At 46.0% G+C, this 26,639-nt stretch overlaps 2 protein-coding genes across 2 annotated transcripts; both read right to left on the bottom strand.

The window, feature by feature from the left end:
• Window positions 1–1,679: 1,679 nt before the first annotated feature.
• LOC128719716 (F-actin-monooxygenase Mical-like) lies at window positions 1,680–10,056 on the bottom strand. The gene is made up of 8 exons (XM_053813348.1): window positions 10,045–10,056; window positions 9,155–9,950; window positions 5,127–9,037; window positions 3,744–3,960; window positions 3,574–3,661; window positions 3,179–3,483; window positions 2,906–3,105; window positions 1,680–1,685 (listed from the first exon to the last, which is right to left on the bottom strand). The coding sequence occupies exons 1-8, from the start codon at window positions 10,054–10,056 to the stop codon at window positions 1,680–1,682; spliced, it is 5,535 nt and encodes a 1,844-aa protein (XP_053669323.1).
• Window positions 10,057–11,665: 1,609 nt separating this feature from the next.
• Window positions 11,666–25,974, bottom strand: LOC128707290 (F-actin-monooxygenase Mical-like). The gene is made up of 8 exons (XM_053802245.1): window positions 25,630–25,974; window positions 24,067–25,522; window positions 23,512–23,963; window positions 21,570–21,818; window positions 19,944–20,471; window positions 18,668–19,346; window positions 18,475–18,590; window positions 11,666–18,157 (listed from the first exon to the last, which is right to left on the bottom strand). Exons 1-8 carry the CDS (start codon window positions 25,972–25,974, stop codon window positions 11,666–11,668), a joined length of 10,317 nt encoding a protein of 3,438 aa, XP_053658220.1.
• Window positions 25,975–26,639: the final 665 nt, after the last annotated feature.

Below are 26,639 nucleotides of genomic sequence, written 5' to 3'. Positions count from 1 at the left end.
GCATATAAATAGAACATAAGGTAATGAAGTTGCCTAAAAACTGCGTGACCCCAGCTATAGACCCATGCTAGGTAAGTATCACACTCAATTAAAAGCACAGTAATTGCTTCTTTTTAAAACAAATTAAAAGAAAACAAACTAAAAATAACACAAAAAAGTAGCAATATGATAAATATATGCAATACGGTAGTACTTATTTCTCAATTCCATGACTATATTTTCGGTAGAAGTGTGTTAGAGCAGGGTTGTATAGCGTTTGGCGTACGTCAATTGCTTAATACTGAACATTTTAACTTTTCAAAGAACTCAAACTGTAATTCAAAGCAAACCAGATTATGTTAACAAGTGCAACAATCTTTTGCTCTGCGTGTGCGTTTAGTTAACAGATATATTCGATAATCGATGAACAAATGTGTTTCGTTCGGGTTCACTGGTGCGCTTGATTAATAAAAATTTACTTTCACGGAACACATAAAAAGCAAACCAAACAGATTTTAACACAAAACATATTTATATTCCACAGTTTTCTTTCCTCAGTCTCAGAGCGTGGTACAGGACCTAGGTAAACATCTTTCGAAGCATGTATTCAAAACAATCTCTTAAACAAACAAAACCGTTTAAAATAAATATGTCAGTAAACTTCAGCGGCTACTAATTATCCCTACTTGTTCATGTTTGTATGTGCACAATCAAAATTCCTAACAAAAAAAAACTTTTAAATCCTCCTCAAACTAAAGAAAAAGAAGGACAACGGAAACTCAAACGGAAGAAAGAGCAAGAAGTAGAAAAGAACAACTCAAAAAACAAAAAAAATTGAACAGTACATTAGAAAGCAGAAAAAACGTAAACAAGATTATTAAACTGAAACAAGCGCCTAAAAACACACGACAATGTCCGGCTGGCGGCTGCGCGCAATAAAGATAAGTCTCTCGTTAGCCAAAATATATGGCGGGCAGGCGACCTGGCCGTAGGCCACATAGCTAAATAAGCTGTATAAGAGCTGAGCAGAGCAAAACAAAATCAAAATCTACCATCCTACTGCAACGTACAGGTAATTCCTGACCCAACACAACACGTTCGTGTGCTAATGTTTTCTTTTTTTGCGGATTTTTGTTTTTTTTATCGTCCCAAATAGGAGTATTCTCGACTATAGGGACACTATTCGTTTTTAAACACATATATCCCTGTGTGTGCCTTACAACAATAATTTTTACCCTGTGCTTGTACGTGTGTTCGACTGCAGTACATCTACACTCGGTTGGGGTTTTCTTCTTCTGCATCTTCTATGCTTCGTTCTCGTTCGTCTGTGCCGTATCGTTCGTACAGTGCCTGGATATAGCCTATCCGATCTGAAACATCACACCGTTTCTACCGTGCGAAACGAGTCTATCTCTCTGTCACATTGTGATCCCTTAACTAATATGCACGATTTTACAAATTTACACTGTGTTTTGGTTCTTTTTAATGCTACAGAAATAAAAACGCCTCCTCGCCCCAAACAAATAATCAAAAAGCACCAGCACTGAGAAGTTGAAGTTGACCTGAAGTTGCTAACGATGCGTGTAAATAGCCACCGCGGCTGTACGAAGGCTCTGGTACCGTCATCAATCTCTTGGGCCAACGAACAAAAAATACCACATTTTCCGATTCTACTGCCTCACAAATACCAGGTCGCAAATTTATATCTAGAAATAGGAAAAGAAATAGAATATAAAACAGCATTTCAAAATTATTGTTACATTTATAGAAATACAGTGTTGGGTTGTTATATAATTGTAGTTATTTAGAAATAATTTACTGACCTGATGGCATTTCCTATACAAATCAGAACATTGTAACCACGCTTTTCTTCAAACATCTACGTTACGTTTATACAACAATATATTTTTTATCGATAAGTTTAATAAATAATTCATGAACGAACTACATAAAGAGTCTCGTATTGTGTACGGATTTTTAACAATCAAATAATCAAATTCATCTTTACTGAAAGCTGCAACATTATTGTTTGTATAAAAAAATGCTTGTTATCATTTTATTGCAAGTTTTAAAAAAATAATCGCATTAATAGAGACGAAAAAGTTGACGTAGACGTAGTTGAGTAGAAGACGAAAAGTTGTGCTAGTATTGGTTTACATTACGGGAATAATACAAATATATTCTTATTCAAACATCGTGGTCCAGCGGGAGCAAAATATCGTCCAGACAATGCAGGAAACCCAAATCATTTAATCTTCCTTAATGCTACATTAAAAATTACATCCGAAGTGGTGTAAATATATTTAGTATAGGTGAATTATAAAACATAAAACAAAGAAATTGTACACTAAACATGAATTGTGCAATATGGTACAATACATTACAAAAAAAAAACAAAGCTTAAACAACTAAAATAAAATACAGAAACTATAATTGCTGTTAAAAATAAATATATTTTTTCCAAAAATGTCACAAAAACAGGTAATATGCGTTACATGTTAGTGCAAAACCAAAACAAAATTGATAATTATTACTGTAATTTATTGTTATTTATATACCACATTCTCGGGCAAAAATTCTAAGGAACTGTGCGCTTTAAAGCTGCTCATTAATATGCTCGTATCGTGCGTTTGTTTGTGTGTTGCAGTGCATTATGTTAGCATCAGCTACGGGTAATAATAAGGTCAAGGAAGGTCAGAAAACCATCTTAAGGCTGGGGTGCGGATCAAGAAAATAACTGGTGCATTTCACAACAGAAACAAAAAGGCCACATGCAGCATACAACTAAACTCTATACAAACTTTGAACGCTAATGTAACTAGTGTGATGTTGTTAGAGTGATGGCTACTAAGCAGCAACCCACAAACAAAAGTATGCCAATGAAAAGTGAAGAAAATTTGGAAGTAAAATGACGTATTATGCTTACATCTGTATCTTTAGGCATCCTAGCAGTGAAGGTTGGGTTGGGTTTGGATAAGCTGGCACCGGACGCGACCGCTGCGACGGCAGCAGCCGTCGCCTTGGTGTCCGGTGATGGCCTCAGCGCTTGCCGCTTGGCAACGATTTCAAGCATTTCGTTCAGGATGGCTCCTTCGGCAGCAACGTCAGAAGAGTTCTTATCTAGCTCTGCAACGGAAAAAAGCAATAAAAGCGCATGAAGCGAACATTTCCGACCGAGACGACGGAGAAGGGTACGTACTGCCGTATGACAACCGCATGTTGAGCTCTTCCTTTAGTTGCGCGTGCCGATGTTCGAGCTGCAGCTCCTGCTGCCGTATGCTAAGTTCATCGTCCCGCACCTTCAGCCGCGTGATACTGCTCATGATTTCCAACCATTCCTTCACCAGTCCGTCGTCGTTAGCACCCGAATTGGTGGCGGTTTTCTTGAGAGTTTCACTCTCACCCCGAAGCTCCTTCTCGATTTCGACGCCGCGCGTTTCCAGATCTTTGATCTTTACATCTATTTCTTCCTGTTCTCGTTGTATCTCTTGAGCAATTCTCAGTCTGAGGTGGAAAAGAGTTGATTAATGCGTTAGCGGTGTCTATATCTTTATAGAATACGGTGTTTTACATTCGATTTGCAGTTTTCCGTACCTTTTCAATTCCGCTTGTCTCGATGTTTTTGACATTGCACGTATTTTTTTCAACTCGTTTTTCGATTCGTTGGCGGCACCCGCTTCATCTGTTTGGTGTAAGTAAAGGTAAATAATTTAATCAGTTTCACAAAACGAATAATGTAACGGCATATACAATTTTCAACCTACCGTCAGAGCGCTCATAGTTTAACGGCAGCGGTGGAATCGGCGGTGGTTCCAGTTCTTCCGCTTCCTTACGTCCAATCGGTGTGTAGCTGTTGTGGTGGTTGATGTCAGCCGCTCCAGGTGTAACGGGTGAGACGGCCATCGTTGGCAAACCGTTCGACCCGTTGCTATTGAGGCAGTCATCGGAAGCACACCTTCCGTACGGTGAGCTTTCTTTCGTCTGCTTCCACAGCATTCGGTAAAGAGATGATGAGAGAGTTAAATTAATATATTTCTACTAATTTTTCTACTGAATTTCGATCACAAATCAAACGTAATGTTATGTAAATTTAACTTATTTCTACTTTTTGTCGTGCTAGGATGTTTTGTGACTATTCATCACATTTATTAGGGGTATTAGTAACTTAAACTGGTAAAACAACATACACAGTCTTTTCCCGAGTTACGCGAATAATGCGTGCCAGAGAAATTCGCGTAACTCGAATTCCCTTTATAATATCATTTATATTTAGTATTCAGTGAGCGATTTCTGCTTGCCACGAAACGAAATACATTATTAATTGATTTTTTACGATTATTTCAATAATTAGAGGAAATTTTTACCAAAATTGATTAATTTAATATGAAAATGTAACGTATTTTCGGGTAATTTTGAAATTTGTTTAATACAAACTTTAATTCCACATGCAAAATTACACGAATTGTCAAAATTTTGGGATTCGCATACCTCGAATTCGCGTAACTCGAGTTTCGCGTAACTGGGGAAAAGACTGTACAAATGATTAAATTACACTGAATGCATTAGGTAACAGATAAAACTACGATTAATGCAGTTATTGTTAAAGTTATTGAGGAATTGAAGAAATATTTGACAACTTTGATTAATTAGGAATTAATTATTTCACACTTTAAGTAAGGAAACTAATAAATTGTTTGATTAGATATAACTAATATTGTATTGCCTTCATAAAACTAACATGAAGGTTATGCTTTGCAATTAAAATATGCATTAGTTACTGAGCAATTCGCATGCATTTGCAACTAGCAATCATAACAAATGTAACTAATCAATTCAAACCAGACTACCAAATGCAAGAATGAAAAACAAAAACTAATAAAGCGCTTACACCACAACTAATGTTCCTTATATCAAAGCATGACTGTGGAGAAGAGAAACGAAACGCAGACAAAGGAAAATGATCAAATGTTTCTAACCAACAAGCGAACATGAATGACGTTAAACGTATATGGCCCCGGACGGAAGGTTCACCACCATCACCAGGTTAATGCTTGTCTTCCATTCAAAAGCTTTCAGAAGCTATCCTGTTCCAAAACCACCTGCTTGTATATGTTCACCCCTAAAATACTCTAACCGAATAGACGTACCTTTGATTTGTCCTTAAGCTTTGGTGAAATTTTAAACCGCAAAAATCCTCCACCGCCGGTGCTGGAGGTGCTCGCTGTTCCGGGATCGGACGGACCACCGTTAGCACTAAGCAGGTTGGGTCGGTCCTTGGTTGGTGAGGTTTCCTTGCTACCTTCCGCCTTTTTGCGACCGTTGAAAAATTCCGACACCTTCTCGATAATGCTTTTGCGCCGTTCCCGATCCTTGCGCTTGCCGCGTGTACGCAAACGCACCTCGCTACCAGTATCCTGCTCAATAGTACCGCTGTGGACCAGGTTTGGATCGGAGATGTAATCATTGAGCTGCTTGGGCGGACTATGCTGAAGTTCCCCGGCGGGGATAGACGGATCTGCCTTTGCAACGGTGCTCGTTACAAGCAAACCCGGCTGAAGATAGTAATGATGAAGTTGGTGCCGATGCGGTGCAACACTCGGTTGATGTTGCTTCAGCATCGACACATCGTTAACACTTTTGGACGTGATCAGCTTCGTACGCTGCTGATCCTTGCATTTGGCGTCGTCCGATTTGTTCGGATCCGCATCGGCATCGTCGTCGTCCGTGAGACCGCGCATCGTGATGTGATACTTTTTGCGCAGTAATAGTAGTCGGTCTTCGGGCGACAGACCCAAATCTTGGTTAGATTTTAGACGTGCCCGCGACCGTGCTTCCTCCCGCAGCTGTTCCGTAGTCATCGGTTGTTCCGGATCGACAAGGTTCGCACCAGTACGGGGCGTTATCAGCTGCTGTTGGTATGCGGATGTCAGAATGCTACCGTGGTCCTGAGATTTACCATTCGCGAAGCCAATATTTTCCTTCAACGCGTCGCAGGCACTGGATGTACTGGATTTGATGCCCGGCACAACGGACGGTGGTAGAGCGCGCATCGACACTGCCCCACCGTACACGTTCGTCTGGTTACTAATGGCAAGTGGAGTTCGTTCCATCTCCTTCAGCGAACCGGCAACGCCCGATCGGAAACTAATGTGTGTGGAAAGTTCACGCACATCACCGGTGGTTGCGGTTGGTGAATCGACCACAGTGTCCACCGTTGCACCAGCACCATTGCTATTGCTAGACGATGTGATCTGACCGACTAGAACGTTACTACGGTTACGGCTACGGTTGAGACGTTTTTCCGCATTCAGCTGCTTCTTCGTTTGCAGCTTGTCCATGACTAGATCATGTATGAGATCCTTCTGCTTAACACGCTCCTTAGTGATCTCTTCAATTTTCTTCTCCACACTTTTCGGTGGTTCCGGTTCGACGGAGGACACATTCATCTTCAGATTTTCGGGCGTAAAGCTTGAGGGTAAATACTCCGTCTGGCCCGGAGAACTCTCACCCTGCTTGTTGGATGACCTCGCATAGTCCAGTTCTTGCTCTTCCGTTTCCTTATCAGCTTCCGACAGCGTTAGCACCATCTCGCCTTTGGAAGACTTTCGCTTGTTCTTCTTCACTTCCAGCGAATCGCGCGCATTGCTGATTTGTTGGATCTTTTGCTGCAATCGTTTCACGTACTTCTCGTACCCAATGTCTTCGATGCTTTTGAGCGAATCTTTCCGAACGTCTTTGCGCTCCAGACTGCTGCGCTTGCCGGACAAAGACTCTACCGATATTTTCCTTACAGGACTTTCATCTCGCGAGCGTGAGTTTGATTTGTGCGTAAGTTCTGGTTCGTTATGACCGTTGCTATTAATCCCAGCGTGTTGTAGCGAAGAACTAAACGAAGCAGCACTACCTCGTCCGCTGCTACCAGCACCAGTCGGGGGTACATTCGGGTGTATCTCCGTATCGTGTCCAGCTGTACTGGGTGCTGCTACCATCGTTACTGCATCGCTCTCTTCGTTTGTTGCGGCACTATTCGTTGTCGTAGCGGTAGCCGTACCTTGTGAGGAGCTAACCAACAGTAAGCTATCCTCCTCGATGTCATGCGCACTCTCAACGGAACAAGCCGGTTCGCCCAGCTTCAGCGATTGACTAGCAGCTGCAGCCAGGGCGGAAAATGTTATCTTCCCGACAGGTTCCTCATTCATCGGTGTTTTGGCATCATCATTAGCGAGCAGATACGAACCCTGCTCGATGTAGTCCATCTGTCGACCGGCAATTTGATTGTTGATAGCTTCCACCAGCTTAGGCTGTGCCGCGCCGTACGTATGATTTAACGGAGCTAGTGGCGGTGGATAGACCGTCCGCTTGGATTCCACCGACGGGTCCATTATTTCCATATAGCCACGGTTCTTCAACATCATTCGATTGGTGGTGGAGTACGTTTCGATGCAACTTTCTTCCTCCGAACCGGTGTCCATAAATTCGATATCCTCCAGTGCAAGATTGCGTATAATTCCATCCTCTGTGGCAGTGATACCATTTCGCGGTGGCATTGTCGACGTGTACCGATCCGGCACCGTTCGTAACGCCGCACCGTCCCCATTACTATTGGGCAGCTTTTTCTGAAGCCGAAAATGCTTCGATTTGTGATTTCTGCGTATCGTGCCTTTGTTCGAGTTGAGCGCAAACTCGAGATCGACAAAGTTCTCCGACACTGCATCATCCGCTGCCCAGTCGGACAGTTCCGTTTCGGTAAGATTGTTCTGTGTCGTAACTTCCGTATCGTCCTGAGAGTCTGAATCGGCATCCTGCGCGGGTTTCGCGTAACCTTGCCCAACAGCTGCCGTTGGAGAGGAGATCAATTTCGCGGCAGTCAAATCCCCCGCCATCGGTGTCTGTTCCGTGTCCGTATCACCGTCCACCGCTGGTTTGTGCTGGGTCAAATTTAAATGCATTGATTTCTGCAACGAATTGCGGTGATCTGCATCCAGCACGAACGGCATATTCTTCAGTGTATCGATTTTGTTTTCATTTCGCGAATCGAACTTAAAGCATGGATTTCGCTGTGATACAAAGTTGGAAAGGGGCGCAACCATTGGTTCATCGACCGCATCCGTCTTCGCCGTACCAGGTGTCGGTGTGCTGGCACATTCTCCCTCCTCTGTATCACTTTTCGTTTCCACCTCGCCGTCTTTATCGCGTGGCTGGTGGCGGGTTTGGCATCCCTCATCATCTGTATCGGCATGGGGTGCGCATCCTTCTATAATCGTATTAATGCTGTCCTGGTTAATTTCCGCTTGCAGCATCTGTGCCGCTATCTGCGTGTCCGGTGGTAGCTTCTCCATCAACTTCAAATCCTCCGGATCACCGATGTAACGACCGTCAATGATCATTAAGCTATCGATCTGCATCAGCTCGCCGGTGGCATCACGCACTTCCAGCCTCGGTACGAACCGCTCATCGTTTTGCGTTTCTGGGCTGGTAGTAGAATCGAGAATGAAGTGGGGAATATCCTCAACACTCGATGTGCTACTACTGCTGCTGGTGCTACTGGAGCTGCTGATTTCGCTACTGTTAGATCCCGACTCCGAGATACTGTCGGATTCGATCTCTTCCTCCTTCGTCCAGGGAACGTCCGGCACCTGCAGAGTGGTCTCGTGACATCCGTCCTCTCCCTGCTGCTGTGCCTGTTCCTGGTTTGGTTGCTCAGGAGGTGTTACCTTACCGGCGAGCTTCTGCTTCACCACACCGTTCGTTGCGTGCTGCTCTATCTTGTTCTCGTTGCTATCGATCCGAATGTTACTGATGATATCCGGCACAGCCGATGAATTCGTGGGTCGCTCACTACCCATTTTCGACGGCGCAATGCTGAAGTCGAGCGTCGTCTCTACCAGCGAACGATCACAGTTGGGTGAATCAGTCGTTAGATCGATGTACGCGTGCTTCATGTTCGTTATGTACTTGTGCTCCAGGGCACCCGTTGTCTCATTCGCCGCCATATCCCGATGGGTCGGAGAAGAATCCTTCACCTTTTCAGGCGTGACAAGATCGATGATTTCCATCACTTCATCATCATTGTTATTGTTATTATTATTATTATTGTTATGGTTGTTGCTGTTGTTGTTGTTATTGTTGTTAATATTGTTTCGTAACTTAGCAGAATGATCCAGATGACCATTACCGACGCCATCGTTTTCCATCTGCTGATGCTTTGCCTTCGTAACAGGGGATGTGTTCTGGGACTGTGACTGCTGTTCGGTGGCACTCGGTTGTTCGGATTTCAGTTCCTCCTTCCCCGGCATTGGGAAACTTTCGTTCGATTTGATCTCGTTCAGCTTATTCTCTACCAGCGTGGTGTTAATCGTTTCTATAAGCGATGATCGCTTGTTCGCACCAACCAGTGCACTACTGCTACTGTTAACATTGCCGAGCGGACCGGTTCGCTTGCCTTCGTACAGGTTCTCCTTCTCCGTATCATTGACCAATTCAGCTGGCAGGGATGGTACCGGCACGGGAGCTTCTTCCAGCGTTCGATTATCGACGGATGGTTGGTTCGTCGTGCTGTTCTTTAGGAACGTCTGCATAGTGGGGCTTATCTGTGCCGCCGGGTTGAGCAGCTTCTGACATTCGGTGATGTTCGAGTGGAACGATTTAAATTTGGAATCAAGCGCCGATGCAGAGCCAGACTTGAGAATGCCTAGCCCGGTCGTACCCTCACCGAGCAGGTACTTCTTTTTCAGCTCCAAGCTCTTCTTCGATGCAATACCCTCCGTGCTAGCTGTTTTGCTCAGTACGTAGTCGCCGGGTCGGGGTACAGCCAATGGCGCACGGTTTTGGACTAGCTTTATCGTTGGATCAACCTCCACTAATGGTTTAAACTCCAGATGGAAGGAGGGAGGTACGCGCTGCGGTTGCTCATCGTCAAACTCCGAATCCGTCGATATTTCTGTTGAGTTCACCTCTGAATCGGAAGCACCCTGTAAGGTGAAAGAATGAAGGAACATTAGTATATTCGGACAAAGTTCGACACAACGGCACGGAAAACATTGATAGTTTTAAAAGGTAACACACATCGGGGCACATATTAGCGCTGCTGAGCTGGTTATAGTGTATTCGTTATTGGAACGAATGCCCGATACGTATTTCACACAGCAGCAGAGCAAAAAAAACGAGTGGTTGCTAGTTAAACACAACATTAGTTTTGCAAGATCGCAGCGATTAGGGTGCAAATGCACAAGTCCGGTCCATTTCTTCCAGTGCGCTAGTTGATTATTTTCTGTTAGTATACTCCTGGAAAGCACTTGTCAATAACAGAGTAGGCCGCAACGGAAAATCGGGCTACAATTCAATCGCATCGCAAAACGATTCCTGTTTTTCCTGATCTGACCAAATTGGATGATTTGTGGTACGGATGAACAAATATCCGTTCAGAGCCGTAACCGGTTTTGGAAACTTCAGTTGAAGAAGCAGCAATTGTAGAAACAGGTTTAGCACAAGCAAGCGTCCCAAATTCCAATTAAGGAAATTGTTCGAAATGATATGAATTGGTTTTGTTGTCTTTATTACAAAATTTATAGATTTAAAACATAATGATGTACTTGAAAAAAAAACTTGAAGATGTAAGAAAAGCATGAAATTAACATTAAAAAGAAATCAGCAATCAATAACAAAACAAAGAATAAAACGCAAACTATAAACGAACTGATTAGAACGCACAGTTGCAAAACAAAGTTAAGTATAACAGCAGAACGGTCGCATAACGATAAAAAAAACTGAAATATATTGGAACAAAAACGAAACCAAAAAAGGTAAAAAATAAATAAACACAACTAACATCGTCACACCGAAACAGCAAAGATTACCTCCGAGAGTACGTCAGTTTCGCACGAATTCTTTTTCTCAATATGCTTGACGATTTTTGAGGGCTTTATCTTCCCCAGTGCTATCAGCAGAGATGAAACAATGTGTGTGTGCGCGCGCGCGGAAACAGTTGGTTGTGGATAACGTTGGGTGCGAGTTCGTTCTCTCTCTCATTATTCGAATATTAGCCCGATTTGAAACACGATCAAATCATACCCAGGTACAGTAACAGCAGGTGGACAATTAGGTTTAGGTAGTCGAAGAGAAGAGAGCAAAACACTGGCCAATTTTTTCTTCTTCGTTTTTTGGTTGGCGTAGCAATTGTTGGGTTTCGAAAGAGTAGTGGGCAGAGTTGGCGGTTGATGTGAGTTGTACTTTTTGGGTTTTTGTTTTGTAAAGTTATCACACAGATGGATGGTTGGAGCAGATGTTGTTTTGTTTTTTTTAGGCACGACGGGACATTCTCGATCGATTTTGATGATATGCAAAAAGACACAAACACACACGCACACACTCAAACAGACACATACAAACACGTGATCGACGTTGAATTGTTGACGGGAATTATGGCCAAACCCCCAAAATGATATCCAATGAGTGTGGGTAGTTGGGAAAGGCGTACAATAAACGGTCGCGACGATCAGGGGATTATGGGTGAGGCAAACATGGTGCTTTTGTGATGTCATTAACAGCTTTGTCCAATGGTGGGTTTTGTGGGATGGTGGTAATGTTCTATCAAAAGCCCAGAAAGGTGTGCAGAACAACAGGGTACATGGGAGGTTTGTAACTGGCAGGGACAGCAGTAGAGAATGGTCGCTCCACCTGTCAAGCGTTACGAAATATTGCAGTTCTCGCGTGTACGCGATGGATCAACTCCACCACCACCACGGCGACGATGGTCGTAGGTGCCGGCACCTGATCGGCTACCGGTGCCAGATATGGTCGAGGTCGTCGGATATTCTTTGCGACCACTGTACTGGAGCATGCGCGACGGTTGTGTGATGGCCTTAGTCTGGATACGACTCATAGCGGCTGCCCCAGAACTACCGTACGTCGATCCAGTTCCATACGCCATACTGCTTGAGGTGCTGCTCAGTGCAGGTCGTTGATGGTGATAACCGGCTGCTCCACTAGTCGTGGGATAGTGGTAATCGTCGTCGCTATCATTCTCGATCATTTCGCGTATATAAGGGTTCGGATCATTCCGCGTCAGCTGGGTGCGTATGAATTTGTTCGTCTTCTCGTGCAGCCTATGGCTACGATCGACGATGTGACGATCCTCTGCATCGTATCGGCGGGAATATTGCGAGCGTGCAATATCACGCGACGGAGGTTCACGTTCGTATCCTCCTCTGCCTGCAGCGGTAGTGATTGGCGCTGCTACACTTGTTGTTGGCACGTGTGTGGCTGTCTTGGATCGACCTAGAGGCACTGAAGGTCCCGCATAATGGACCGGCATCTCATCCGACGGGTAGTATGCGTCCTTATAGTATTTCGCTGGGGTACGCTGTATCGCAACCGGGACTTCGTAACAGGGTGGTTCCCGTCTGTTGGCTTTTGGGATGTACTCATCCGGATCATATGACCGTGGCAGAGGCTGACCCGGAGGCGATGGAAGGGCATGCGCACGAGCCGGCTTTGGCACGTACTCTTCCGGATCGTAGTCACGTGGAAGAGTTGGATCGGGATATTCGTACAGATCAGCTCCTCGGCGATTGATCCGTGGCACGTACTCGTCCGGATCGTAGTCTTTCGGGATCGCTTTCCTACGCAACGGACGAGCACGACGCACGTCCAAGTCTTCGATTCGCTTTTCCAAGCTTTTAATATCCGGTTTCGGTTTCGCTCCACCCTCGTAATACGTGACCCCTCTATCGAGAATGGCTTCCCATTTGGAGAAGTCGGTCGTGCGAGGTCTTGGTGACTCACGATCGATGTCCACCTTAGGTGGCTCTACTGCCCGGGTATCTCTACCACGTGCGGAACGCCCAGACGCCACGTCCGTCATAGACTTGTTCTTGCGGAATTTACTAGCACCAGTCTGCCAGCGTCTTGCGGGATGGTCGCGGAGACTCGCAAGCTCCTCATCCGAACCGAGGTCGAGCTCAATGTGCCGGAGTCGTGGATCAACCAAATGGCGTGACCGTGCTGATGGCTCCACATCGTATCCAAAGTCGCGCAATTCTTCGAGCGATTGTTTCTGTTTCATAGAACCGCGTCTTTGGCCACTCATCGGTACCGCAAGACGGTCGTACGATTTCGAACGGCGTAATTTAGACGAGCGTTGTGCGGACTGCTGTCTGGTTTCCGGTACAACAAAGAACGTGTCCACTACCGCATCGTTCTGCTTCACAAACACCTGCTCGATCGCAATGTTCTCGATGCTGGCCGATTTTCGTGCACGCCAAGGATCAATACAGATGGAGTTGTCGAACGCACGGACTGGCGAAGCAGTGTCGGTACGGTCGAACTTCTTCTGGCGCCGAAGAGGACGCTGTGGCTGTGGTTCAACCACCGCTGTAACGCCACTAGTCATCGGGATCGGTTCCTCGCGGGACGATTTTTCTTCCAGCAGTTGTTTGTATGCCTGAAAATCGTGGCGTTCCTTTCGTGGCGTTGGTTCCTCGCGTACAGGCGGCTCATACACAACCGGTGCTGCAAAATCTGCTCCTACCAGTCCGGACGTTATGTCCTTCAGGATGTGTGCATAATCGCCCGACATACCCTGCGTTGAAGGTTGGGGCTGAGTGTCTTTCTCCTCTTCCTGCGATGTATGGAGTGTGTACACCTGTATCTCTTGAGGTGGCACTACCAGTGGTACTATGGTTGGAATAACATTGTCCACTTTCATCCAGGCATTAGCACCTTGCTTAAGTGTGTCTATACATTCGAGAATCTTCATCGCCTTCGGTTCCTCGATGGAAGACTTTTTCGTGGAGCTGATCACGTCGGGCATTATGGCAGCAGTAGGCGATCCTGATGATCGTGCGATGGTAGAACTGTCCACTAAATCGGATCGATTTCGCTTCGGTTCTGGATCCTCCTTCTTGCACAGTTCCTCGAACAAGTCCAAATCAGTTTGGGACGCATCGGTACTGTTGAACAGGCTCGTAAACATATCCTTTGAGTGTTCCGATTCAGTGCTTCGCTCTGCTTGAGATGAAGTTGGTTTACCGGGTTTACGTGCTTGATTCATTTTTTCCGTTAACTGTGAGATAGTTTCGTTCAACTTTGCTTCCGACAGACGGTTTGAGCTGGTATTTACACTACTCTTCGTATTGACATTGTCTACCGGTTTAGACGAAGCAGGAGCCTCCATACGTTTACTGCTTGTTCCTCCATACGTTTTCGATTCCATCTTAACTTGACCCTGTTTATCCGCTCTAGACACTTCTGTTTTTCTGTCTGGAATCTTAGTTTCACCAAGTGCAGAACTAATGACATTCTTTTTCGGTACTTCATCTGCGTCGGATAGCAACTCGTCTAAATCAATATCTACTGTCGCAGCGGTTTCATCATCAATTTTTTCCAACAAATCATCAAAGTCTTTAATCTCTTGTTTCTTACTTGGCACCGTATCTCGACTTAGAATACCCCGATGTTTATCAATATCCAAAGGTACGTTTGGCATAACGAAGGTTTGCTTTTTGGCATTGGTAATAGCAGCATTGGATGGAACAGAGGATGGCAATACATTTGTTGGTTTCGCATACTGTTCCTTAATTTGCGTTGAGCGCTCAAGGCGTATTTGCATTTTTTCTTCACTTCCTTGCCGTTTTTCCGAACCGATTGACTTTGCAGTGTTTGCCGTCCGGATCACTTCCATCTTATATTCGGTGTCATTAGTTGGCGAAGGTTTCGGCGGTTCGGCTGACGGACCACACACAGCGTTGGAATTCGCTCGCTGAAGCTTTTGAAGCTCTTTCTGGAAGGAGGATTTTTGGCGCTGCTTTGGTATTGGTACATCCGTATCTAGCGCAACACCTGGCATCAGCTCCATCATCAGTTGATTAATACCCTCCCGATAGTGGGGATCAATACGCTCGTCCATTTCCAATGTGGTTGTTACGCTGGCGACCGGTTGTGCAGCTATAAGCGAGTTTCGCACATCCGAGAGCGTTTTTGGCGTCGTTGCGATAGCAGCTCCCTGTGTAGGAGGCTTTACGACTTCCTGTGGTTGTTCCTTTTGCTGGTTTGCAAAAAGAGCTTCATGCTTTTTGCGAAGTTCCTCAAAGCACTGTTCGTCAGATGATAGTGTACGAGAACGAGCATGTGGCGTTTGTGTAGTTGAAGGCGGGACACCTTTTCCATCGTTAGAATTCTTGTCCGAGACATTTTCCACACACTTGTTCAATTCTTGCGGTGATGGTGTACATTGGGCTTGCGGTTTAGTTGGTTTATTTCCATCCTTTTCCTCGGACTTCTGATGCTTTACATCGGGAGAAGAGTCTTGCTTGTTCGGTACTGGTTTGTTAGCCTTTTTATCTACTGCTGGCTGTTGTTTTCTCTTTGCGATGGGTGTAGCAAAACCATTGCAAATAGTGGTGGATGTATCTAACTTCTCTTCCTGTTTCTTCACTGTTGGCGTACGGTGCAACTCTAACATGGAGATAGATTTCTGGGACAATGGATCCTTAGACACGGCCGTGAAAGCAGATTTAACAACAGGTGGCGAAGATGTCGGTTCAATCTTCTTCGCAATCGAACTCGATGTGACATTTTTATGCGTTGGATCTTGCTTAATATCATGCTGTATTTGTTTCGTCTGCATCGAGACGGGAAGTTTCGTAGCAGCTACCTTCATCGAATCAGTGCTCAATGTACTATCGCGCTGTTTAGTGTTCGATTCCTGTGGAATAGCTGGTGCCGACTGTTTTAACGAAATCTGCACACTAGAAATAACTTTCCTCGAAGCTGCTGGCGTTCCAACCGATGGCGGAGTGGCTTGATTCGCTGCCAAGCTCACCGGGCTGCCACCCTTCGGATTTGCTGCTGCCAGTTCCAATGGACCATTCACCGACTTCGCTTCCAGCGTCGTCGTTGTTGCCGGTTTCGCTGTTGTTGGGATCGTCGACGTGCTGTTCTCCTTCCTCGTGGTCTTCGCTGGCGGTATCGGCATCGCTTTCGCATCTTTCGCTTGCCGGTTCGCTGGTGCTTTCGACGTTTGCTGCTTCTGTTGTTGCTGGGGGGCCTGAAAGGGCTGCAAAGTAAGTTCAACACTGTCGCCGTTACGGGAGGCCGCGGAAAAGGAGTTCGCCGCCAATGGCGAACTTGACTTTTGACGCGTCTCTCGTTCAGGCTCTTCCAAAACTTTACCTAACTGTGTTGGTACAATGTTACTACCAGATGCTTCCACCGTCTCCGTCGATGTTGTGAGGTTGGTAAGATCAATCAGTGAGGATGAACGTGTATCTAGCTTAGACAGGCTGGCAAGATAAATTTCCTCGAGCGTTTCCTGCATCTTGACTGGCATCGTTATCTTAAACGGTGGCCTTTTGATGGTCATTTTTGGCACACTCTGTCCCGTAACGGTGGTGGCTTTTACCTCCGTAGAAGAGGCACCTCCAGTTTGTTTCTTGGATTTCTTTGGAGATTGCTTGCGTGTTGCAGTAGCCGGTGCTTTATTCTTTCTCGTCTCTTTTGGACTCGATTTGTTCGATCTTGACTCTTCCACTATCGTATCAAACGTTTCAACCAGCTCATCGTTTACATCTTGCAGAAGATCTTCAAACAGTTGCTCATCTGGATCGACAAGTGGCGTCGCCTTGGAACTTGTGGACAAAGGACTGATTTTCTTCACCTCCATTTTTGGTGACCCGGAGGGTTTCGGTGTTGTATTCGCTTTGGGTTGTGGTGCCTTTGGTTGGAAAGCGAGAACATTCTTTTTCGGCTCTGTCGCCTGTATAGTGACTTCGGTTTTCGATTTTCTGATCGGCTGAAACGCAAGAATGTTTTTCTTCGGCGGCAAAGGTACAACGGGTGGCTTTGGCGCTAAAGTGGCGCTGGTAATCGTTTTGCGTATTGGTCCCGGTGATTCAATACTGCTCTTGCGTGAAATAACCGGCGACACTACCGACGACGGTGGCGTTGAGGATGTATTCGACTTGCCATTACCGGCTGGTCCGAAATACTTCAGAAGGTCCACCTCGCTCGGTTTCTTGCGACCTAAGGCGGGTGAACCTTCCACACTCGACACCGACGACGGTGTACCGGTGGTGCTAGTCTTTGCACCAGAGCTACCCGGGAAATAACGAGCCAAACTATTCGCTTGCAACGCTGTTACGTCCTTGTTCGGAAGCTGTTTAGGTTTCTTAGTTGCCTGAGCTTTTTGATTTTCCGCAAAGAACTTCGCCACATCCTGTTCGCTTTTAACTCCAACCACTTTGGGTCCTCCGTCAACGGCGGATCGTATCGATTGCATGTTACTTTTGAACTTTTTCGCTTCTTGCTTTTTGGAACGCTTTTCTGCTTCTAGCTGTTCCTGCTTGATCTGGCGTAGAAATTCATCGGCATCATCACGCGAGTCCTTGGTCGGTGTCGCACGCTGCCGGCTAGACCGGCTGGCAGTGCTCAGAACTGACCCGGAACGTTGGCTGTGAGGGGAGGAAGACAGCTGACTGGTAGAGTCCTGTACCAGCCGTTCGAATTCCCGCTCACTGTTGCGCGACGGTGAGGCATCTGATTTCACATGTTTGCGATGCTTTTTAAGCGACGGCGTCGGTGATGATGGTATGGTTTTTGAATGCTTTACCGATCCCACCGGCGACGGTGGTACGATCTTATCACCCTTCAACGATGGTTTTGGAGACGGTGGAATAGCAGCTTGGTAGTGACCTGCACCGGTGTTTGCAGTGGTTGGTGGTGTAGATCCTGCTGTGAAAGTACATCCCGAAGTCGATTGTGTTGCGACAGGCAATGAAAGTGATGGCGATTGTGATACAAGCGTATGTGACACCGGTTGAGACACTTTTTGTGGAGGTGGGGATGGTGTGCTTGCTGGTGGTGAGTTCTGTGATTTCGGTTTGATGAGTGTAGATAAGCTGTTCATGAGCCCACCGAAGAAGGAGGTACTTTTGACTTTGCCCGCATCACTACCACCGGTTGTTGCTGCCTCTGTTGCCGCTAATTTCGATTCACCATGGTCAGGAGAGGAACTTTGCGCGTGCAGCCACTGTTCGCGCACGCTCAGCTTCTTAAGCATGCGCTCCTTAATCGCACGATCCTCGACGCTCTCTTCCGGCGCTTTGTGCGTCACCGAAGGGGCCGACCCCGCGTTCGGCACCTCACTGAATTTACTCTCGCAAACTTTCTGTACGGTGGCGACCTGATAAGAATATGATCAGTATGGTAATGGGCATGTGTGGCCATAACAAATGGCGTGATGCGTTGAATTTAATTGGGGAAGGAGAATGTTTACACGCAGAGTGTGGATAAAGAAAAACGAAAAGAAAAACGTTTGTAATATTTATCTATCCCCGGTCTATCACCTACAAAGCTGAACAGGCATCCCATTCACAACAAGGGGAATAAATACCACCGTCAGTTGCGTTAAAAAAGGTCCTGCTATGTTGTGCTAGGAATGGGGGGAAAATAGAACACGGAAACTGCGGCCATAGTGAGACAGGGACGAATCGTTCTTACCTCAGTTTCGGTATCGGTTGGAAGTGTGGGTGGTGGCATCAGTTTCACTTCCTGTCGGCGCATCTCGCGAGCACGAGCCAACTCTTCACCCTCCGTTTGTGATTCAGCATCATCATCTACAAAAGTGTGAGAGAAGATTTATCAATTGAACTTGTATTTACTATTGACGCACGCTTTATTGAGCAGGTTCTACCTTCGCTGGAGTAGCTGTAGAAATCGGCATCACTATCGACCATGTTCGAGAACCGTTTGTCGCTGATCCATTCCGAAGCAAGCTGCAGCGTTTGTGCGCCCAGTGGTGAACCTGCCGTTTCTTCATAATCCGACTCGCTGTCCGTGTCCGATTCGTCCGAGCTGGACAGCTCCGCCTCGGAGAGTTCTGATTCGGTGCCAAAGTTACGGTCGGTCCATTCGTTCTCATCGATCACCTCCATATTCGCCTCACCGTCCGAATCATCATTATCGGGCGTTCGGTTGCGCGCGAGATAGTCCACCGTGGACGAACCCTGCTCTGGGGTGGCTGTAATCGTACCGATTGTACCGACCCGAACGCCCGCATCGCTTGCATCGTATACACGTCCAATAATAGGGCCTGAGATGCGCGGCTTGTTTTGCGATTTGCGCGAGGCTGGTTTGAGTGATTTTGCCGGCAGCTTGAAATGCTGCGTGCAGTAGAACCGTCCCTCGGGATCATCCCGATCAAACGCGTACGAACCGAGGCGTAGAATCGTATGGCAGTGATGACACTTCAGACAGGAACGGTGCAGCGTTAATCCTTCTGCGGAAATTTTTTCCATCAAATAGACACGCTGCTTGCAGAAATGACACTTCTCAGCTACACCGCTTGCCGTCAAGACCAGCGCTTTTTGGTTCTGTAAGTATCAAGATTTGTATTAGGGAATTGTGAAAAATTCCTGGAACTGACAAAATGTAAATTTGTAACCTGATAATTAACCTAAAACCCCAAAAGCCCCAACAATCTCCCTCCTGAGGAGTCTACCACGAATTTTTACTAAAATTATCCTCATTACTAATTTGATTGACGTATTGTATTGCATATCGAGAGGGAAATAAAAACTGCAAATCGGAAGTAGTAGAAGCGTTGAAGCTGACGAACTTTTGATTTATTTTGAAGATTTTTTTTCTGTCCACGAGACGCTCAGTTATTAGTATTCCTTTGAAATTCCTTGAAGAATTTTGACACTATTAGGCGTTCTCTGGCTCTTTCTGATCCGATTTATCCGATTCTTTAGTGGTCTGATCTGTTCATAATTTGTCCGTTTAGCACGTTCAACGACCAATGCTATTCCCGTCTGTTCTTAGACTAATCACCAAATCCACCGGTTTATACCAACCACCCTTCGTTTCCCAATACCGAACCCCGGACTGTGCCCATACCCTACAATAATGATAGTGTCATAATTTAAATAATAAATCAGTTTACTGCACAGTTCACTTAAATCACTTACCGACTTTTGAGCCTGCTGTACCTGTTGGTGTTGTTGTTGCTGCTGCTGCTGCTGCTGCTGCTGTTGATGTTTCGCTTGGGCTTGTTTAGAAGTTTGCAACTGGCCAGCAATCAGAGCGACCTTATTTTTGCCCCGCTCACCCAGATCCAGATTGTGGCCCTCCTTCAGCTGTTTGTCGATCGCCTTCAGTGAGCTGTCGATCTCCTTGTACTTCTCGTCGTCCTGCGGCTGCATCAAGCGATTCTGGCGGGCCAGAAACTGCTCCCGGTTCCAGTTCGGCACCCGTTCGCGGCTTTTGCCGATATCGGTCGTCTTCTTGGACTGTTCGATCTTGCGCTCGATTTCCTTCACGTTCCAGTCGCTGCTGTCGATCTTGCCGATTGCACGCAGTAAATCCTTCGGTTTCTTTTCCACCACCGGCAACGCTTTGCCATCGATCCGTTGCTCCATCGACCGGACACGGTCGCTGAACTGATCGCCATCGTTTAATCCGCGTGGATATGCTGCTGCTAGACCCCGATCACGATCCTACCGAGGGTAAAACAGGTTGGAATTAGTGAACATCGAACAGAATAGTTTACGCTAATGGGGGGATTCGCTGACATCCTCCCATTAGATCCATGTATACTGTAAGGCATTGTTGTTGTTCTAGAGTTTCAATGTGACTGGTGTTGCGTTGTATACAAGTTTACATAATAACGATTATATTAACATATGTGCATCAACTAGTAAGTGTATGGGGGACGTGTTCGTGTGGTATGTGTCGGTGAACCAAATTAAATACATGGGATATTTTCGCTACATTACCAGAAGCACCACTAATGTTTCATTTTTGCCACCACATATACTTAGCGAATAATGAGCAACCGTCAACAAATGGATGGGACTGTAGACATAACGCATGCAACATGCAAGGAAATGATAAAGGGAAATCTAAAAACATAGAGAAAAATTCAGCAATCTTTGGGTTAATATTATTTAAGTGAAAAAAGCATGCATTTTATATTTCATTTATTACAGGGAGGTGTTTAGTAGACAGATTACTCTGGAAAGAAGGTAGAAAATTATTAGTCAACAAGGGAAAAGAGGATTTTTCACTTAATAATTAACACATTTCTTTAAGACATCGGAGAGCAAATCATCGTGGTCCAATATCGAATGTGGTGGAACAATGTCAATGTCAAACAAACAATGTCTAGTACATCAAGGATCTCCGCGATTTCCTTTTTATTTTCATAAGCATTAATTTCAGCAGGGTTTTGACATCGCGAATGGTGGCCTTTAATATCGGAAACAGCAACACGACAACGGTTAGAAGAACACACAACAGAATCACAACGGTATAAAAAACACACACAAAACACACGTTCAGCGGATTTGTTTGCTACTCTTTACAATCGCGCGTTCAGCTGGTGGTATTGCGACGGGATGCAACGCTGTTTAGGTAGAGCAGAAAAGGTACAACTAACACGCCAGCCAATTGTGTGAGAGTGCGGGCATTGTTAGGGTAAACGGTTGCCGCTGCGAAGCCTTCCGAACATCATTCAACGGGGAAGGTTAAACACGTAACAAACAGCTCGCAAAATGGTAACACGTCAAAACAAACAGGGCATCCATAAGGCTTACGGGATAGCGCAGCTTCAACTCGAGCTCGCGGACACGATCGTTAAATTCCGGTGCCGACTGGCGGTACAGGTAGAGCGAATAATCTTCGAACGCACCCGGGCTATCGCTTTCGCGTAGCAACGTGTTTGCCTGCAGCATGTGGATGCTCTTATAGAAGTTGTGCGTTTGCTGGGCGCGCTGTTCCCGGCGCTTCGACTGACGGTCGAGCCGATTCGCCTCTATTTCCTGCAGTCGCCGTGTCCGCTCCTCCTGTGATGGTTGAGATAGAAAAGAAGGGGAGAAAAATAAGGAAAGCCACAGCGAGGCGATGGCCAAGATGAATAGATGCGACACGGGACCGGGACAAGACACACCATCCTCAGGTTTTGTTTTCTGTTCTGACGATTCCAGACACGGGTAACATTTGGAAGGAGATTTCATTTTTCCGTCCAGCATATGTGAACCATCTCAGCAAGGGTTTATGGGTGGAGTACGATACGACTGCTTGTTTGAGAGTAATGTGCAGAATGCGATGTCAACGAAGCCTGAATACAGAATTTTTTGCCGTCTTGCTGAATAACATAACTGTCACTGTACACAATTGTTGTTGTCTAATACATATTTTTAGTGTTTTGTGTTAATTGTTGTGAGTGAGTTGGGCAGATGATGGTAGGTGTGGTGTGCATGGAATGTTACAACTAGACGGTGAGTGCCGGTATGCTTACCGATAATGGACGTTGAAGAATAACATTAGTAGCCTTATGGATGATTTTAGCGAATGAAAGTTTATTAAACCATGGTGGTTTGACTATTGCATTGCATTAAGAATTTTGGTTCGAACTCTTTGTTTTATATATGAAACTATTCACAATTTATTACATGCAATGATACTCGGACCGAAACGAAGAAAATAAACACAAAACCGAAACAACCGCTTATAGGAAGAAGCTTAAAACAAAGTAAAATATATAAAACAAAGCGACAACAGTTATGATACAACCGGGTTGTGACGCTACCTCAACAGTAATTTAATTTTCAACAGTACGATTGAGCTGTCTCTTTACGCTCAAGGCGAAGATCAAGATGTGACAAGTAAACATGCAAGGATGTTGTTAATCGATCACGGAATGATATACATTGTTATGCGCTACTGTACAAGCGGGAAACTAGATTTCGTTTGAAACTTAATCTATAATTAATGCTCTATAAAGCAATACGCCTCATATACTATTATACTTGGTTATGAGTTTGAATAGTTATGAATAAAACAATATGTGACATATAAACATATATAATGTGCAATATAATCGACCTATAAATAGTCGCCAAACCTATCAACGCATCATCGTCCACAGAAATACAAATATGTGCAAGCACACAGTATATATTTACAATTATAAATATGATTATTGCATTTAATATCATTTGAAATACGAAAAATTACATAGAAAATCAGTGTTGTGACAAAATTGTGTTGCTGCAGAGGAAACAAAAATGCATGTTTAAACAAAATTAATGTGAGCAAAAGCGTTTATGGAACCTACGTTATATGTTGTTTGATATTGGGATTATTTTCAATTAGTGTTAAATGTATATAAACCAATATTTTGAATAAAAAAGCGTTTTAATTACAACAAAACTAACTACTCTAGCCGAACACAAATAAATCGATACGGCTATGGACGATGATGCGGTAGATAGAAATGACGCCCGAAGATAGTAAGGCGCAATCCTTCTAACTTCTTTTCACCTGGTACGAACGTTTAGTGACATTCGATATCAGTATGATTGTCCCGTCACGGTTTGTTTTTATCAAAGCCATCATATTATTATTTTTTGTTTTTGGCTAAGATTGGTGCTGCAGGAACCGACTGTACCCGATCATGCGAGTGAACGGTGGCGTAAAAGCAAAGTAACTAAGACAGATGGAGATGAGAAATATCCGCACGCTATCGATACTTACGATATTGCCGGACTTCTCGTTGCTACGGCGTTTGCGCATACGGCGCATCGTATCGTTCTGTGGCGAGGCAACCCCACCGTGGCCCCGCTTGTACCGTTCCTCCTCCGCGTTCGGATGGTAGTAGTTCTTCGCGTTCCCACGCGACGCAAACGTAGCGGACGATGTTGCCACCGGGACGATATCTTTCGTGCCGGGATCGCCATCGGGCGGCCGGACACCGCTAGCGATCGCTGCCATACGTTGGACCGCGGCCATACGTCCCAACTTCGCCCAGGCATCGACATTGGATTCCTGCTTCTGCTTGAACTCGGCGTAATCCAGCTTGATGTGCTTCACGTGCGGTATCTCACCACGGAACACGTCACATATCTGTTCGAGATAGTTAAGCCACACCTTTGGATCCACGCCCGATAACGTTACTGACTCTTGGCCAGACATTACGCGTGGTATGCCTGGTGACCATGAAATATTAAGATACAAAGAATTAATAAGATAACTCCTAAAACATAGTTATGAAACTAACGTAAGTTGCCAATTCGAACGACTATAACTCACCCAATTGATTTTCGAAAATATTGAACGCATGTTCATTGCACACATCGGCACTGAAGTCGGTCAACTCCTCTAAATTAACCAAATCAGGCCGGTAGCGATGGATGAGCGTACATAGCACCTTTCCGTTAGTGAAACATTCCCCTGGCTCGTTCAATTCCTGCACAAACCCGTTATCCTTCAGTTGCGACTTGAGCCAACGCAACAGCGTGGCACCGAGCGGTACCACATCGACCGTTCGTCGCTTGCGCTTGATTGGCAGTTCGGTAGCGGGCGTAACGCTGGAAGCGATGGCATTACTATCGAAGAACGTTTGCTCCAACAGCACCAGATCGTCCGTGTCCAATAGATGCTTGACCTGGGCAATCTGTACCGATGATTTGTTGAGGTTTTGGTAGCGTGTCGAGGGGTCCAGCGTGTAGGCACCGAAGGCGCGGTTCAGATTTTCCGGCGTCGTCTGCCCCAGCAAACGGTACACTGATTCCCGCTGGGCGATCGTCGCCAGCAGGCTGTTCTTTGGGTTGGCGAACAGTTTGATCGCGTACGCTGCATCCATGCTGGACAGAAAACCTCGTGCACATCCCGAACCGGTTGGCCAGAATGGTTCCAGCAGGCTGTCGCCCACCAGGCAGGACAGCAGCCGATAGTTCTTGCGCACCGTCACCTTGCACGAGTTGTGTGCGGCAAAGATGGAGGTGAAGTCAAACACGGCCACGTCCGGTGTACCGTAATGGTTGACGGCAAATTCCAAGTTCGGCATCTGGTACTTGGTGGCGAAGTTGGCTGCATCCCGTGCGTACTCGTACAGCTTCGGTTTGTCGACGTTGGACGGTGCGAGCAGTTCGGCCGGATCGCTCAAATCCTTTATGATCACACCCCGGTGTAGCAAGCTATGCTTTTTGGCCGTCATCACAAAATAATGCGTATCGTCCTTATAGTAGACGATGTTCTCCAAATCGCAACCAGTTTTTTCGTACAGTGCCTTGAAGAATGGCTGATCGAAGATGAATGCTACGCCGCTAATCTCCTCCACCATCGCTTCCGCTTCCGTGCGCTTGTTGATGAAGTTGGCCGTGATGGCGATGGCCAGCTTGCCGCGAAACTCTTTGCGCTGGAATCCCTCGAGCGTGTTGCGCTTGCCATCGGCACCGATCAGCACATCGAACTCGTAGTGCGACACGGCGTGATCCTCCGGTGAAACCGATGCGCGCCACCCGTACCCGTCACCCGGTTCGATCTCCTTCACGAACGAGACGCCCTCGTGCATTTCCACGCCGAGCAGCAAGGCCACCTTCAGCAGTATGCACTGCAGCTGCCGTATCGAGATGTGATCGATCGAACCGGCACAAAATTTGCCGTAGAACTTTTTCGCACCGAGCGCTTTTAGATCGTGTATGATGAATGGCCACAGATGCAGAACGTTGTTACGGCTAATTCTGTCACGCTTTTCCACCACAACCTAAAAAAAAAAACGCAACGGGGATGTACACTCATTAGCGTCGTTAGAGTTCAGCAGGTTAATGTGCGAGGATTTCTGGGGAATCTGGCACCGGCGGGATGTCTTACCACTTTGGCACCGAGAAGCTGAGCGTCGATCGCCGTACGCAAACCGCACGGGCCCGCGCCGACGATCAGGACGCGTGTGTTGCTGGCGGCCTTGCCCTTGCTGTACACCTTCTGGGCGGCGCGGGCATCGAACTTCTTGAACAGTGCCTGCGCACGCCAGTCACGAATCGTCGACTTCAGCTTCGGGTAAAACTCGTTCAACGGGCCCGGCCGAAGGCCGATAGTGTCCAGCATGTTCCAGTATAGGCCCCGGATCTGTTTCATTGTGGTTGCGGCACAGAAATGTAGAAACATTTCTGTCGCCATTGCGGCCCGCTCATGGTCAACGATGAATTCCTCACTCATCGTGTCTGTGATGGTTTGTATTCTGCAACGGAGAAAGGAAAAGAAAAGAAGTTGAAAATATTGTTGTAAACAAGAAATGGAGGAGTTTGACATGATCTTGTCAAAAGAAGGACAACAGAATACGGGAAATTCGGATCCTAAACATTCACTTTAAAACAAATGTATAGAGCAATTTGTTGAGGGGAGTTGATTGCGCTCTGATTGGCACTTTTATCCAGCAAGAAGCACTCGCGCTTGTCACTGTGATTCACGCGAAACACAGGCACCCTATGGAATATAGGACGCGTTATCTTCGCGTTGAACCCTCCGTCCAATCTGTCGGATCGATGCCATGTGCGCAGGTATGTCACCCTAACCATATACACGCTGCCCATAGAGGATGGCCTCTGCCGAAGGTTAAGGATTTAGATAGCGCGCGTAGTATTGCAACTGATATCACTCCTGTTGACATTGGCAAACGACATGTGATGTGGGCAGTTTAGATCAATCGTCGAACCGTTTGTCGAAGCGTTCATTAAGACGCAATAATGATTATGTCGCACGGACCGTAGGCCGAGATATTTCACGCTGTAACTGTAAGGTTCTTCGGTCGGTGAACTGAGCGGTGACTTGAGATTTGCTGTCACCGGTCCGACGAAACGCACCTTTTTGCACCGGTTCAACAA

The sequence above is a fragment of the Anopheles marshallii genome, chromosome X (genome assembly GCF_943734725.1).
Source record: "Anopheles marshallii chromosome X, idAnoMarsDA_429_01, whole genome shotgun sequence".
Taxonomy (NCBI): Eukaryota; Metazoa; Arthropoda; class Insecta; order Diptera; family Culicidae; genus Anopheles; species Anopheles marshallii.
This window is presented reverse-complemented; position numbering and strand designations above follow the sequence as displayed.